The sequence below is a fragment of the Rhea pennata genome, chromosome 8, assembly GCF_028389875.1.
Source record: "Rhea pennata isolate bPtePen1 chromosome 8, bPtePen1.pri, whole genome shotgun sequence".
Classification (NCBI taxonomy): Eukaryota; Metazoa; Chordata; class Aves; order Rheiformes; family Rheidae; genus Rhea; species Rhea pennata.
The window spans coordinates 6,261,904-6,278,219 of NC_084670.1; the positions used below are offsets into that span (position 1 = coordinate 6,261,904).

Here is a 16,316-nt window from a genome sequence, read left to right on the forward strand (position 1 = left end):
TCTTGGGATCCCTTCTTGGCAAAGCTTAGGAAAATAATCCTTCGTTTTCCGGGCTGGACAAGACTTGACGTACGGGTTCGTCGTGCCTGCTCGCACCTCGCTCCCTTTCGGTGCCGCCCTGTAAGTTAGGGCGGATGGCTGGGCTCGGGGTGAACGGCCCAGCCGCCCTCCCCAGCGGGCATCGCCCAGGCGCAGCTTTTCCGGGCGCTCGGGATACCCCAGGCTTCGGGGCTAAAACCACGTCCGAAGCCGAACCGCGCCAAGCCAGCACGCTGGCGGGATTGCTTTGGTGGAGGTCGTAGGATACGAGTCGAGGAAGAGGGCGCCGCGTCCGCGCCGCGGCTTCGGGTGCCCGGGTCCGCCGCAGCGCGCCCGGCCGAGGCCGGGAGCCGTCGCTCGGCGGTGGGTCTGGCTCCAGCCCAGCTGACGTTACTAAGGCTCTCGCTCTACTGCCCTGGAAACGCCGGCTCGGCTGTCTATAGGTAAACACAAGTGCCACTCTTTGGAGCTTTTGGGTGTTTTTGTTGTATTGCTTCAAGAGCAGAAATGTCGTTCCCAGCCCCGCAGGGACGTTTCGTCAGCAGTAGTGTTAGGGAAGAATTCCCCCCGCCCCACGCCGGGTCGGAGACTTGCGTAACGCTGCTCCTTTCCCAGGGCGGCAACTGCGAGTTTACGCGCGGGAGCGAGCTGGAGGCGCGCGCGCCGCTCTCCCGTGGACGCTAGCACAATCTGCCAGGTTTAAATCAAGCTCCGAAGTTCCCTCGCGCGGGCGAAGGGCCGGAGCGGAACGGCTCGGCGGCCGGGAGCGCGCGCCCCTGGGCCCGCCGGCGCGGCTGCTGGCGTTCGCCGCCCGTAGCCGTCGAGCCGGTCGGCTCGCCCCGCGCGGCCGAGAGGGTGCCCTGCGTCCGCGGCCGGCTCGCGCTGCCAGCAAAATCGCCTTTGCCCGCCGGCGCGTGCTGCGCGGGGGAAGTAAATATTAATACAGGTGCTAAGCGGGCGCGAGCGCGCCGTCCCGGTAGCCGGCGTCCGCTGCTGCCTCCGTTTCGCGGACGGACCGACGGAGGCCGCGGGCTTTCCGCGGGAATGGGAGGCTGCTAAACAACGCGCGGCGCGCCGAGGCCGGCGAGGGGCCCGGAGCGCCGCGGCGCTGCGCGGAGCTGATACTTGGCGGCCGTCGCAGGACGCTGTTTGGAAAATAGTAATAAAAGCTTGGCGTGCTTGTAAAGCAGGGGAAGCGTCTTTTCAGAGGGCAGAACCAAGCCGCGTTGAAACGGCAAGTGCAGGGGGGCAGGGAACCGAGAGAAGCGTTTAAAAAGCCTTAAAATAGCTCATGCCTCAAATGACATGTTAGATGAGAGACTCGCATGCGTTAACAAGACCGAACGTCTGTTGAAATAAATAAATACACCCCAGAACGATCCCCAGTTTTTGCACGGCCATCTTCTCCCGGGGCGAGCTGCAATTCGAGCTCGGCCTGTTAATGGCTAACGCGAGCTGCGTTCCCGGGAGCGCTGCTGGGTGAGCAAGCGAGCATGTGCGCTAGGTCACTCGGAAACCCGGGAGCGAGCGTCAAACGAGCTCTGGCGAGCAAGAAAAATGGGAAAAGAGGCGCGCGAGCTTCGGCTGCAGCCCGGGCCGGGCGAACGAGAGGGGAGGCTGGTGCCCCGGCAGCGCCGAGCATCCTTCGCCCGCTGCCGCGCTCACGCTTTGGGCCAGCTGCTAATCGACTCAGCGTGGTGCGACGAGGAGAGACGGCGTTTTTCTTCACTCCGCCTCAAAGCCAACATGTTTGTCCTGGTTTTGTTCCCCGCAGAGCGCAGCTGCCGCCCCGAGTCCCGTGCTTGGAAACATTCCCCCGAACGACGGGATGCCCGGGGGCCCCATCCCGCCGGGTTTCTTCCAGGTAGGCTGCCGCTTTTCCTGATGCCGCCGGTGCCGGGGCACACGTGTTCGCTCGCGCGCTCTGTGTCAGCACTGCAATTTTCCAAGGGGATCCTAGCATAGTACTGTGCCAGCATAGATGACCTGTGTATAAATAACCAATGCTCTGCTGTTTTTCCACATTTATTTTCTATTTTTTGTGGTCTTAAAGCAAGTTTATTTGTTGTTTGAAGAGGTTATTTTGTATTTACAATTGATATTTTTCCAGAGCTGCTTGTTTTTTGTTTGGGTTGAGATTGTATTTGTTCTTTGGTCATAACAGACATGCATAATTGAAAACATTCTGGATTTTGATTCCTGAAACTTTTTCCCCCTCTGGTTAACCACTTGATTTTTTCCAAATGCGATCACTGAAAGCATTAACAAATGCTGGCTTAAGCTACAGCTACAGGCAGAAGCGGATTCAATGCAAACCCAAATCGCTGAACGCCATCGAGGCACCTTGTAAGAAAATACCTAGCAAAATTCCTGAAGTTGCTTTTTATTCATTCGTTCTCCCACTTTAAGCTCTGATTAAAGATGAGGTAAAGTATGTTTTGAATGATGCTCATGAATGATGCTCATTTTAGCAAGCACTTGGAAAAGAAGTTTTCCTTTTTTTTTTATTTCTTTTTGTACGTCAGGATGTCATTAGTTTGTAGCAACGTAAACTGTTGGTGCATTAAAATCTCATTTCTTGAGGACTTGTTCACATAACAAATGAACGTTCAATGTAACAGTTGAAAGAAATATTTGCTCTGGCAAGCTGCTTTTTTTATCTGGACTTGTGATTTGTATATGGGAGAAATTCTTGGGCTGTAGACAGGCGAAGTTGATAAACTGCTTGTGATTTATTATGGCGATATCTTAGTGCGGTATCACAATTTGTGTGTGTATGGGAGTTAGGGAAGAGGGGAGGAGGGTTTTTTTTCCCCTTTTTTTAAGAGATCCCATTTCCTGAACATGCTTATGACAAAATAAGAATATCCAATATTGATTGGTAACCCTAAAAGGGGCTAATCTTGTAGCAGTGCTCTGCGACATGGGATGAAGTCAACAGTAGAGATGCTATCTCGCAGGTCATAGCTGCTGCCAGCAATTCAAGTGCCAAGTTGTTACTTCCAGCGAGCTTGTTTCCAAAGTCCTGATCTCATCCTGTTGCAGATGGGACTGTCCTTCCAGGCATCCCCGCAGGTCTATGAGAATCAAGAACTAGAAAAAAGTTAGGGGTAGATTTCAAAATTACAGGTTGGATTTAATGAAAGGGTAAAGATGAGGGAGAGGAATGGCATTTGTGAGCACGGCCAGCCGTGCCCCACACACGCGATGGGTGCTTGATGCTTCCCATTGGCAGGCTGCAAGGTTGCCCCTTCTCCTTTCTGGCTTTTCTTAGTGTTTTTGTTATGCTGGGGCTCTGATTTGGGAACAGAGAGCCCATCCCAGCTTTCCACCTTGTGTGCAGCCGGGCTGCAAGCTGGGTTTGCCCGGCCATGACTTGGGCTGCAGGAAGGCGGGCTCAAAAGCAGCCCCTGTTTCTTATGAGCTTTGGTGTGGGCTGCCTGAAACCTCAGCAGAAACAAGGGACCGTGCACGCGTCGTGCACCCAGTCCTTGCGGCTCTGATAGTGCTGAGTGGAGGTGCTGCCTCTTCGGAGCTGGAGAAGGGTGCTCGCCCGGCCGCAGCTTGGCCAAGAAAGAGGGAAGGGTGCCCATGCATGTGGGCAGGGGGCATGTGGCTTGCACGTGTCGTCTCAAGAGATTGCCTTTCCTGAAAGCCCTCCAACATCTGGTTTTCCCTTCCCTGCTTGGGGATAGAGGGGAGGAGGGGAGAAGCAAAGTCCCACCTTTTACACAGTCTGAACATCACCGCCAGATTTATTGTGGATACTCAGCTCATTCCAGCTTCAGGACAAGCTCGAGATGAGCTCTGGCTGAGGTGTGCTGGACGCTCTGCGCTGAGCCGTTTGCAGCTCGGGGTTAATTTCTTATCTCTGTAGGAAATTAAAGCGCTGAACTTAAGAGGGCAAAACCAAAAAGGTCACAGGAAATGCAAAGGATTGAAACAGTTATGGTTCTTCTCCCTGAAGACCCTTTATGTGCCAGCCGTGGGATGAGGTTTCCAGCCGTAACAGGAATGCGGCATGACCCAGTTCAGTTGGCCTCCCGCGCCGGGAGACCAGAGGGTGGAGAGAGGATTGGGAGTTTGTGTCTCACTCTGGCAATGCCATGCTGACAGGTCAGATCTAAAACAGACCCAGGCATTGAGGCATGAGCACATCATTTTAGAGAAGGCTTTGGAATTGGAAAAGGGCTGATACCTGGGGGCAGAGCCTGTCCTGCATTGTGCTAGCAGTGTAGGGGAGCATCAGACCAGGACCTGTGAAGGGAGTAGGCCAGGACAGCTGGTGCCGCCCCCCCTCCCCAAAAAAAAAAAAAAAAAAAGGCAAGAAATTGGTTGGAAGAGAAGTGGCTTACTGGGAAGGGAAGGGAATAGAAGAGGGAGAGCGGAGTCCGTAGTGCCCCGTCTGCAGGCTGTTGGCTTGCGTGGAGAAACTGTTCCTTCTCTTGGAGTTCAGTAGCAACCTTCAGGCTCAGGGCCAGAGGGAAATGCAGGCCTCAGAGGCTCTCCGAAAACCTTGTGCCTGATAGGAAAGGACAGGCCCTGGGCACCCTTCAGTTGTTTGGCACTACATGGTGCCATCAAACTGCCACGGCTGGCATGAGACCGTTCTCCAGATAAAAGGTTGCCCTGTTCACAGCTAGCCTGAGTAGATGCTTTTATTTAAATCTTTCTTTGTTCCTTTAAAATGAGCAAACAAACCCGTTGCTCATCCTCCTAAAGGTCATCAAAGTCGTTTCTGCTTTTGTTTCGAGAGCCAGATTGATGCCCGTTTGCAGACACCTCAAATGGATCTCTTCTGCTCCAGCAGTGGGGATGGGGGGTTACCAGGGAAATGTAGGTTATTTTACAGAAGGTAAAATAAAAGCTATTAATAGAAGCATAAGACCTTCCTAATACCAAATAAATGGGGCGTAGGAGGTGGAGGAATGAGTGTGCGCACACCCAGTAATCAGCCCCCCTCCGTGGCTGTGCCTCTTCTCCCAAATGTGAACTCGCTGCGTAGCTCTGTAACACTCTCTCTGATGAAATGGAAAGTTGAACATAAATCAATGTCTGTGGCTGTGTTAGCTATGCATCAGCAGTTAGTGCGCGAGATGCACCAAAACAAAGCGCCGGCTGGTCGGCGTTCCTACACTGCCCCCTAATGCAGAGAGGCCTCGGGAGCTGGGGAGGACGGTGGGATTTGGGGGGGGGGGGGTTCCCGTTTGCCTCTGTGCCGTTCAGAAGAAACACGTCCGTTTACTAGGTCACAGTTGCCCTCTGGGCGAGAGGGAAGCGGAGCCAGCGGAGGGAGGCCACCGCGCGGCTTTGCTCTCCCACCGTGGTTTCCAGGCTCCCGTTTTAGCGTCTGTTGGTCACGCCATGGATGTCTTGTAGTGCTCCTTGAGCCGTTGAAGTGACTTCTTTCTTCGTTGTGCAGTGCATTTTCCAACGAGGAACGCTAGTAAACAGAGCCGGTGCAGGTGTTTTACCCCTGGTTTTATCTCACGTGAGGATTAGACGTCTGTCCTGAGTCCGTAATGAGCTGAGCGCTGCCCTCCGTTGCTCATGGGCTCCCCGGCGGGGATAGCCAGGCTGCCGTCGCCCCTCGGTGCCGCCGCCGCCAAGGTCTCGTCCAAGGGTGCTGCGCTCGCCGGCCGCAGCGCTCCGGCGGCCTGCCTCGCGGGGAGGAGCGGCCCTGGCGGACCGGCGCGCTTGCCCTCACGCGCCGCGCTGGCTTCTCAGCGTTGGCCGGCCCTTCACCCAGCCTGCCGCCGTCTCCCGTCCTGTCTGCCAGCCTCGTCCAGTCCCTTCTGCTGCTTCTGCGAGCCGGTTTCTGGGAGACGGCACAAGAACGGCAAGACAAACTTCCCTTTCTCTGAGCCAAAGGGAACTTCACGAAAAATCCCGGGAAGCAAATGTAAATGCCAAGATGTATCCCGTTCGCTGCCCGTGTCGCAAATACAATGGATGGCTTCCCAGGGCCCGCTGGAACAGGCAGGATGCGTTCGAGCTGCGGAGACTGCCGAAGCAAGGCACACAGTTCAGATCTCTAATGGTTCCTCTTGGGGATACCTTGATTTGAAATTCTCTCAAGTAATCTCTTCAGCCGTCGTTCAGCCAGCTTCCTGAGGAGTGTCCCCCATCATGAGATGTGCTCTTTCCTCCAGCCGTTTCCACGTTTCCCCTCCCTGGGAAGGGTAATGTAACTCTTCTCTAGGGAGCGCTGGACTAAAAGATCAGAGTCTGCATTACTTCCCAGCTGTTCACGACGAAAGCTGGCTTTGCGAGGAAAGGAGCGCGTTGTCCATCTCCGTTTCATCTGGGAATAGTGCTCTCGACATAGCTTCCAGGGAAGGGATTTGCTACTAGAGAAAAGATTTATGAAACGGAAAGGTACGGTTTAGAGCTTTTCGTAGCTGCTTCTCTTCCTCTGGAGACAGAGGTTCGAGGTTTACAGGGTCCTCTTCTGGCTGTGAGTAGTCCCATTTTTAAAGTTGGACCCTTCAGCTCCTGAAAACGAGGTCCCTTCTCTGGCCACGAAGGCATTTGAACAGCGTCGCTGTTGACAGCTCTCTGTTGACAGCTCTTTGTCTGTTCTAGGAAATGAAAAGCAACAGAAGCATGCAGAGAGCTCAGTGCTGCAGGCCAGCACATTTCCCTTCTCTCGTGACACCTGAAGCTGTTTTTTTTTTTTCCAGCTGTGGCACATCCAACAGTACGCAGGAGATGGCCAAAGGCAAAGCGCACTCACCAAGTAAAAGTGCTGGCAAGGAAAGCAGCCAGGAGAGCTGCAAACCACTGTGTGCACAGCGTTAGGCAGTGTCAGTGAATCCAGCAGCTCTTCAGTGTTTACACCAAACCAGCCAACCCTGGGGAATGATAGTCTAGCTGCTTTGGAGAGAGATGAGTCACCTTCTACTGAACGGGGCAGAAAATCATTACTTTGACCCGAGCGAGTGATGTAGCGGAAGAGCATGATTTGCTCTAGGACAGGCTGCTGGCTTTTCCTGGGGGAGTGAGCGTTGTGCGCATTTGGAAGTGGACTGCAGATTAATAGTGTGGATGAACCTGCGGTGCCTGCTCTCAGGGATCAGGCAGGACCAACCAGCTTTGTCCCTCAATGCGCTTGTATTGGAGCAGGTCTGTGAGCTTTGTATTTCTCCTGTAGCACAAATGCTGTAAGAGTTGGTGGAAGCTAGAGCCAGACTGGTCTTAAAGGGCTGGCTGCACCACTACTAATGCTATAAGCTTTTCTAGTCCTGCTGGGTTTTTGTTGTAGTGCGAGTCATGTGCTCTACAGTTTTTGAAGGAACATGGCTTATAAAAGAGATGAAGGCTGAAGGAAAGAAAAAGCAAGCGTCAGAGGAAGTTTCTCTGGAAGTTTAGTAGGGTGCCCATAGCTTTTGTAACGAGTGTCTAGAGCATATGGTGGGATTTGCAGTCAACTTTTTCTCGGGCGCTCCATCCAGATGGAGGTGACTGTTTTTGGCTTCAGCTGACATGGGTTTGTTTCCTGAAGAGCTGTGTTTAACATATTCCTTAAAATCAGAATTCTGCACTTGGAAGCCCCAGATGCAAGAGAGGCAGATCTCCTGCCCACGTCTCCCTTAGTAGGTCTTCTGGGGAATTTGGCCAGCGTTAACATTTCATTGCTCTCTCTGAGCAAAATGCAGTTGGGTCTTCACCCGGCACCTTCTGCCTTCCTGGCATTGCTGGCCTCCCTCGCAGTCAGCGTGCCCACCAGCCACTTGATTCGCTGCGGAGAGTCACAGCACGCGGCACGGCCTGGGAAGGCTGGGACAGGGTGGGCTTTCCTGCTGTCATCCCTTCCAAAGGCCAAGTCTGTTATAATCAGAAGATGACCCTTCCTCTGTGCTCTTCTGCCAGCCCTGTTCTGGTGGGGTTCTAGGCAGTGCCTGTTGCATAATGAAACTGAAACCTTATCTGGTACAGAAACAAATTTTTGGCTTTGGTGGTAGGCATGGATGCATTGCAGCAGCTCAAAGAGGCTCTGGGGGTTGGACTTTAGGAAAGGCTGCTCTGTGGGGCAGCGAATTTCTTCTAGGAAAGTGAAACTCATAGTCTGTGAACCAAAACCTGGCAGAAGTCTGCAAGTGGTGTCCTCCAGCAAGCTCAGAGCCATCTGGGTTCAGGTTATTAACCTGGGCTCACGGCAGTTGGTTATAGAGCTCTTCAGGCTCTAAGTGCCCGTTAAGTTTCTTACAGGATCCTCAAACTGTTGTGGGCTGGTGATTTCTAGCAGGCGTTGTTGCGAGGCTACCAGAAAGCAAGGGCATTAGCTGGCGGCTACCGGGTTGCTTGTGCCATGCGAGGTGTGAGCAGCCGTGCCAGGATCTCCCCACGCGTCCCCGCTTTGAGCAGCGTGGAGGCTGCGTGTGACACGTGGAGCCGATGCTGCGTTGTTGTTCTCTAAGCTCACGGAGCGTACAAGCCGCAGCTCCGAGACCGGTACCGACGGCTGGAGGTGGAGGAGCCAGGCAGGGCTCCGCTTAAGCTGGGAGGGGGATCGCACGGGGAGATGCAGCCCGGCCGCCGGCCGCGGCCACCTGAGCACGCGAGGCGGACGGCCTCGTCTGTACTGCCGACCTCGCGGTGCGCAGGGAGCGTTTTTTAAAAGACCTGATGCAGTCCCGTTAAGGAGAGTTTTGTCACAGTGATGCTGTGAAGGGTTCTTTAAAATGGGTTTTCTTGTGTCCGTTAGTGACCACGGGTAGAATTTTCCAAAGAGATGTTGAGGACCCAAGTCACATTTTCAGAAGTGACTTAGAGGATGATTTAGTAGTAGGTGAGAAGCATGTTAAACGCACCAGCCCTGCCGCCTTTTTAGAGGATTAGTGCCTTGCTTTTGCTCTTAAATCAGCCGAGGTGCCCCAGCCAGGCACCCCGCAGAGGACACGTGCCCCCTTTACTCTCTGAGGGCCATTAAATTAAAAATTAATTAATCTCTAATTAATGTTCACTTAATTTATCTTGGTGTGTTCTAATGTTGAAACCGGTAGGCAGAGAGAAACAGATTTTAAAATGCAAGACACTTCCCTGCTGCAAACTCTGAATAGTTGGTGTCTTGTTGCACTGATGCTTTGCCTCCATATACCATTCTTCTTCGTTCTGCCACCCCCAGAGGTACCTGAAAATGTTTTTAAATATCAAAACTCTATCATTAGCTGGAAGTATGTAGCCCATAAAACATGATCCATTTGTGGTGAATTACTCTTGAAACATAAATTGACACATGCAGAACTATGATCGCTAGTGCAATTTTCCATGTTCAGTATTTTACAAGAACTTTGAGAAGCTGAGCTCATGAAAGACAGAGTGGAAATAATCTGATCACATGGAAAGTCTGGTTGTAAAGCAGCAGCAGCAAACTTCTGTCATCTAATAGTCCAGATTTGTCTTTTAAAGTCCGTGTAGTAAAGAGGGGGAAAAAATTGAATAGAGATGAGGTTGACAGGTGGGCTGGAAAACCTACAGCTAGCTGAAGTGATTTTCTTCTAATGCTGTTTTAGATGCTTTTGTTTTGAGTTTTTTTTTTTTTTTTTTTTTTTTTTTTTGAGGTAGCTAAAAAAAGGTAAAGAATAACCTTCGGTGTAACACATTAAACCAAAGCTTGCCAAGGTGCAGGAAAAGCTGATGCGAACAGACATCTCCAACGTTTCCTTAGCACCGCATCTCCGCTGAAGGCGTTTGGTTGACGTGGTCCGAGGAACCGAGGAGTTAGCGTCAACGCATACTGGGCTGTCTGCTCGAGTCTGCAAAGAGCCTGAAACCACAGCTCCAGCCCGTAAATTTGCCTCTTACGATAAACGCTGAAGCATTCAAGCGGGCAGGCGGTCTCGGCCGAAAGGCAGCTCTCGATGGTGCAACATCTGCAAGCATTTGCAGAGGCCGCAGCATCCAGAGGTCCTGCCCGGCTGACCGAGGAGCGCGTCGCGCGTCTGAAGCGGGGCCGCGACGGCAGATTGCATCCCCGCACCGTGGCTTTAGCGGCCCCGGGGTAGCGGGCAGGAAGTCGTGAACGTTTCAGCTGCTGGTTGTTGCTGCTATTTGGAGAGAGAAAGAGAAGAGCAGCACCACTGCAGCTCCTCCCCTGCTGCGTTCCGACCGGAGGGAGCGCGCGGCGTTCGCCCGGGCGTTTGCACAAGCTGTACATCCGCAGTTACGTTAGCCAGAAGTAGCTGTCGGGAGCATTACTACGGCGGGGTAACGCGACCGTGAGGAGCCTGTTTACTGCCCTGTGCTGCTTGCCAACGAAATGCTTCACAAAGTCTTGAATTTCCTGGGAGCGCGTTGCGATTTCTCGCGTGCTCGCAGCTTGCACAAGGCCGTTACTGCCTGCGCTGTCGGGGAAGTCGAGAGGATGGGGGCGGCCTGGAGTTTTCTTGGCCGGGAATCAATCAGCCACTGCTGCTCTTTGCACCCCGCTGTATTTTGGCAAACTGCGAACAGCCGGGGGATTAAGCGCGTCGCACGAGGGGAGCGAGCGAGGGTGTGCTTGGAAGCGCGCGGGGAGGGTGCGATCCAAGACCGCTTTCCCTCCTCCACTCCCCTCCCCGTGAAGGAACTGGGAGACCTGAAGTCCCCCGCAAGCCATGCGGGACGAGCAAGCCGCAGCGAGCCATGAAGCACTTGCTGATCAGTTTTAGATGCTCAAATTGATCTCCTCCTGCCTTTAATTGATGCTGGCAGCTTAGGGAAGGAAGTTCTGCGTGCTCCCGGCGAGGACGGGGATCTGCCCCGCTCGGCGTGCAGGAGGCGAGAGGGCAGGAACGTGTCCCCCCGTAATGCGTTTCGGGAGCACAAAGGTCTGACGCTCTCAAGATCTGACGGCTGTCTGCTAGGGTATTTTCTCCTCTGGTGAGAATGCTGGTGTTTCCTTTATGGACACTTATATTCCAATTTCTCTAAAATAAGCAAATGCTGCTTGCTTTGAAGGCTTTACCTGCAGCTCCAATATCCCACCTCCCTGTCCGACCAAGGGGCACGCGGCTGGGGACATCTCAGCGCCTGCAACGCGTGCTCACCCACGGGCACGTGGAGCCCAGCTCTCCTCCAAAACCCAAGCCGTGGCTCCGGCGCAGAGGGAGGACGTCGGCGATCCCGCGTGACTCATGCTTCAACACGCGTGCTACGAACCGCAGCAACACGTGCGCTAACCAGAGAGGGGCTTCTTGAAATTTAAATTTAAAGTTGCCGCCCGCCTGGGTTTATTTGTTTAACTCCCCCAAGGACGTGCTCAGTTTGAGAGGGAGGCTGCTGGGTTTCCTGCGGGGAATTACCTAACGGCGTATTTGGAAAAAGTTGCCTTTGCTCCCTGTTATCCCTGCCGCTGTTGCAAGCAGCACCGCGCTGCGCTTCGGCGGCGCAGTCGGGACCTCTCTAAGTGAGGGGCAGCGACTGTAGCAAGGACCCGCTGCCTTGCCCTCGACCAGCGGGTGCACCGAGTTTGGCCGTTCACGGGGGCACGTGTCTGTGTCCAGGCGCAGGGAAGAATGACCTCGTGCAGAGAAAATTTCGGGGCTCAAAGCGTCTGTTTTGTGGGATCCTTTGCGCTGCGGGTCGGTGGCACTGGAGGACCCTCGGAGAGCCCTGGCTTGTCCGTCCCGCCTTGTTGTGCTGCTCGTTCGTCCTTGCTCATCCTTCCCCACGTCCCGAGGCTGCAGCGCGCAGAGAGGACCTTGCTCGTGGTCAGAGCCTCGTTCGCCCCTTCGGGGCTCAGCGCTTCCCTCGCCTATAAAGGCGGCAGGACGTGGGCTCTGATTTTCTCTCTCGGCACGAGCAGCGGGCGACGGTTGCCGCTGGCTGACGAGGCAGAGGCGTCAGAAGCCAAACGGGTCGGGTGTCCGGCACGAGGTCTGGGGCGCCCCGCCGGCCCCCCATCCCGCGGATCCGCTCTGGCACGTGCCGGGAGGGAGGAGAGGGGTCGGACTGGCAAAGACGCCAGCAGGAGAGTGCTCCCGAGACTTAAATAGAGGCGTTTGCAGCCCCTTCCCCGGGCTGCGCGGGGGCCGCGGAGACGCCGCGGTCTCACTGCGGAGGGGCGCGGGCTGCTCCCGTCCGCCTCTTCGGAAAAGGGGCGGCAGAGCAAGTTGCGTAAGTGGCGTGACTTCCTTCCCGTGACCGCTTACACCGTATCTGGAAGGCTGGCAGGAGGCTGTTTGTTTAAATCTGTTTGGCTACATCACTCTGCGTAACAGTTCAGGAGGAGAAAAAAAAAATCCTCTTACTTTATTTACATTGCACTCAAGTTTCTGTAGTACAAAAGATTTGCAGGTGCAAATATGTCCTGCCTTCATTAACTTCCCCTCCCTTTTTAATTTATGTGATTTCAATTTTCCTTCCCTGTACTGTTAATTAGGGGACCCTCTAATCAGTACCATTATCACAGTGGTATTCATGTTTAGGAAAGCTGCTAAACAAATGCTTGCAAAATTGCTAAATGGCTAATTAATGTCTGTTAATTAAGAAAATTGCTCATGGTAACAAACCATGCCATTGCTGGCAGCAGCTAGAAGGCGAACACTTGTTGAAATTAGTAACGAGGCAGGTATAGAACATCTGCTCCCGAGCCTTTTCCTGGAGCGTGCCATTGCTTCGCATAACGTACTTACAAAGCTTATTTGCTTTCTGTACCAATTACACATTCTTTGACTCAAAAACACTTTTTTTTCCTTATGTTAACATGCACCAGTATATTCTTGCACCAAGCTCGTGTTTTTTCCAAGCAAACTTTCATTTTATGCTTTAAAGGGGTGGGGGGTGGGGGGGAGTGGGCGTTCAACCCCAAAATGTCAGAAACTACTGCATTGCAGTGTTCAAAACCTACATGCACTAATCTTTCTTTTTTCCCCCAGACATCTTTAGTATCGCTTTACTCAAAAGAAATTTTACTTGCATCATTAGGTAATTCATCTTGAGGAAGGCTATTGCATCCTTAAAGGGTAACGGTACAGCCCTGCATGTACAAGTGGTTGGGTTGTGCCGTCCGTGTCTCGGAGCCAGCCTAGGCTTCAGGTTCAAAACGCCCGGCACGAACGTGGGACCTGCTTCTAATCGCATTTGCAGCCTCTGCCCTAGCTTTGCGGTCTTGAATAAGCCGGAGACCCTCAGGTCAAAAAGGAAGCCCTGGAAGGTGTTTGCTACCTTCAGGAAAACGTGGGCGAAGAGAGGAAAAAATATATATATTTTTGGTTTGGGGATTTTTCTGTTTTCCCCAGCCTGTGTGATCCTCTCCTGCGAATTTTTCTTCCTCGCTGCACGCCCTTGCAAAGTGTATCCCGGTGTGTTTATCATTGCAGACTTGGTTGAATTACTGAACCGTTTACTGTAATGTGGCTGCTGTACTTTGACAGATGTTCTGATTTTTTTATATATTTTTTGCATATATCATTATTCACTGTTCAGTTACAAAACGAGCAAAAACTCAACAAAAAAGAAGGGGGAAAACAAAACAAAACTAAACGAAACCTTGAGAACTGGCCTCCCAACAAAACAGGCCCACCACCAGCGAATCCTTTATTTTTATTTATTTATTTATTTATTTTAAAGCTCTTTCTGCGCTTTCATGTGCTGATCTATAACCTCCTTCTGCTGTCTGACCTCACAGGGACCGCCTGGCTCACAGCCCTCGCCACACGCACAGCCTCCACCTCACAACCCTAACAGCATGATGGGACCCCACAGTCAGGTAACGACCCGAGCGGTGCGCAGGGCTGTGCAGCGCTCGGTTCCGCTCTCCTCTCTCTATATATATACTCACATTTTTTTTTTTTTTTTTCTCGCATTGTCACCCCAGCTCTGATATGAAATGTTGGTTTCTTCCCAGTTTTTATATGTGCAGTTGACAGTGGACTCAATCGTGGGTTTCAGACAATTTTACCTTCCCAAGGTAGCCTGCAAAGTTTACCTTGATTTGGGTTTTTTAAGCTTCTGTTAGGAGCAGCAATTGTAAAAAGCAACTTAAGTGTTTCTTTTTTGGTACTTAGCACTAGGGATTTTTTTTTTTTTTGTGCGTGTCTGTATGTGCTTATTTGCCACATTTTTTAATTTATTAAAACTTGGAGAGTATCTAACATTCAGGGTTTCATGTACACTAATTTTAACAGCCTTGTGCAGTATTGTCAAAGTATGTCACACGGTCTCTCAAACAGTAACAAATCTTCAGAAAACGTTAAAAAAAAAAAGGGGGGACTCCAAACACTTTTTTTTTTTCCTTTCCTTTAAACTTACTCTTTTAAAAAGGAATTTCTCCAGACGAATGTGCAAAGCCTAACCGGCCTTTGCTGAAGCGCGCTGTCTCCTTGCAGCCTGTTGCTGAACTTAACTTTGTGTAATTGCAGCCTTTCATGTCGCCGCGCTACGCAGGAGGTCCCCGGCCCCCCATCAGAATGGGAAACCAGGTATTGCGCTCCCTTGCCCTCTTACCGGCGGTCTGACGCGGGGCCTGTTTGGAGTTTCCTCCCACTCGGAGGGGGAGAAGCGGGCAGAGAACGAGGCAGCCGAGGGAGCCCTGGGAACGCTTCCCGCGTTTGCTCGAGAGGCGTCACTCGCTTCCCCGAGACGCCGTCCTTTCTGGTCGGGGGAGGTGGGGGGAGCGTTAAGGGTCACGTACCCGTTTTTGGGGGATCCAACCGCGCGCGGGGAGGAAACGTCGGTCCGGCACGTGCCACGTTGTCTTCTCGCTGCCGGCGGTTTCTCGCGCGTTGAGCCTGCGGCGCGGGCGGCGTGGGATCGCCTCCGCGCGCGGTCTCCTGCAGCGCCGCGCTGCCCGGGCTCGGTCCCGGTCCCGGTCCCGCGCGCGTCCCGGGGCTCCAGCTGCGGCAGGGCACGGTGGCTGCGTGGCCGCTCGCCGCGTGCGTTTTCCCCGGGACCGTAGGAAATGAAGGAGATGGAGATAATCCTGCTGCTGGGCTCACCCAGCGCTTGGATCAGCCGCAGGGTCAAGTGTGGCAGGTCGCTTCTGAATTTTGGGGGTTAGGTTTATCCTCTTATCCCAGCTCAGACAATAACAGTTTGTTGGTGCCGCTCTGAACCCGGAGCGCCACCCCGTACGCTGAGACCGTCGTGTTGAGTTCAGTCGTTTATCAGGTTCAAAACCGCGCTGTGCAGATCTGGGTGGTAACAACTTAATCGCAGGTTTCCTCTAATTTCTTTTGAACGAAAAGTAACATCGAATGCATTTTAGAGTCTCGGGAAGGATTACCTTGAGAGCTTGTTTTCGGCTGATGCTTCTTGCGAGTAAAGCTGTTATTCCTACGTAACTCTTGTCACCGAGGCAGCGCCGGTAAGGCAGCGGCACGCTCAGCGGACGTGATCGAGCAGCTTTCTCGACGTCACCGCGCGCCGGGTTTGAGACAGAAGTCACTGGGGTTTGCAGGACGTGCAGCCGGGGGTGACGTGTAGGCAGCTGAGGCGTAACTGCCTCACCGTAAGGAGAGCTCGGGGAAATCTCCCGTACGTCCGAGCGGCCGCCCCGAGTCGGTCGGGGCGGGAGGGCTCCCTGCCCGGGGCGCGGGGTTGCTGGAAACGCGAGCGTGGTGGGGGGCCGGCCGTGCCCCCGCGGGCATCCCCGGCGGCTCCGCGGCTTGCAGAGCTCTGCCGGAGGCGCGGGGGCCGGCGCTGAGCGAGGTCGGCTTCGGGCAGCCGCGGGGGACGGGCGGCCGGGGCTGCTGCTCGCAGCTCCGCCGTGCCGCCGGCCGCGCGTGCCCCGGGGAGTCGGGCAGACGCCTTTGCGCTTCTCCTTAGAAAGCTGCCTTAGATGCAAGCTGCTTGACCGGACCGAGCAGCTTAAGAGAGTGGGCACCAAACAAGGTGTGAAAAGCCGGTGCTTTTAGATCACTGCTTGTCCTGCTCTGTTCGGGTTGCCTTTGCCGTTAGTACGGCTGTTTGTAGCTGTAAAGAGACGTCGAGTCACGTTCAAGCCAGAAACATTATTTAAAATAGGGAGTTTTTAAAACTTGGTCCTGCAGCACTTGCAACCAGCTCCAGCCCGGTCCTGGGGCAGCGGGTCGGGAAGCGAACCTAGGGTCAGCGTGGGCTTTCCCAGCGCTGCTGCCCGAGCTGCCTTCACGCCGGGCCCCTGCGATGCCACAGCCCTCTGCGGAGACGCGGGAGGCGAGAGGACCTGCCGGCGTGCCGAGGGCTTGTTTAGTTTAGGTCCTCCCTAAACTTTTGCCCGATGGGATTGAAAGGTAGCTGGTGGTTTCAGCCCGCCCCGCGTTGCAAAGACGTGTGCAACCTCCTTATGGGCAGCGGTGCGGGAAGGAGTCGTT

General features: G+C 53.6%; 1 protein-coding gene across 7 annotated transcripts in view; it reads left to right on the top strand.

Moving 5' to 3' along the window:
* SSBP3 (single stranded DNA binding protein 3) overlaps positions 1-16,316 on the top strand; it is a 94,282-nt gene that overhangs the window by 67,648 nt on the left and 10,318 nt on the right. For 4 of the 7 annotated variants that reach the window (XM_062580863.1, XM_062580867.1, XM_062580869.1 and 1 more), the window contains 3 exons: positions 1,814-1,903; positions 13,652-13,732; positions 14,385-14,444. In XM_062580863.1, the coding sequence (XP_062436847.1) occupies positions 1,814-1,903; positions 13,652-13,732; positions 14,385-14,444 (231 nt within the window). The remainder of the gene's footprint in view (positions 1-1,813; positions 1,904-13,651; positions 13,733-14,384; positions 14,445-16,316) is intronic. The other 3 variants (XM_062580865.1, XM_062580866.1, XM_062580864.1) reach the window with 2 other exon arrangements.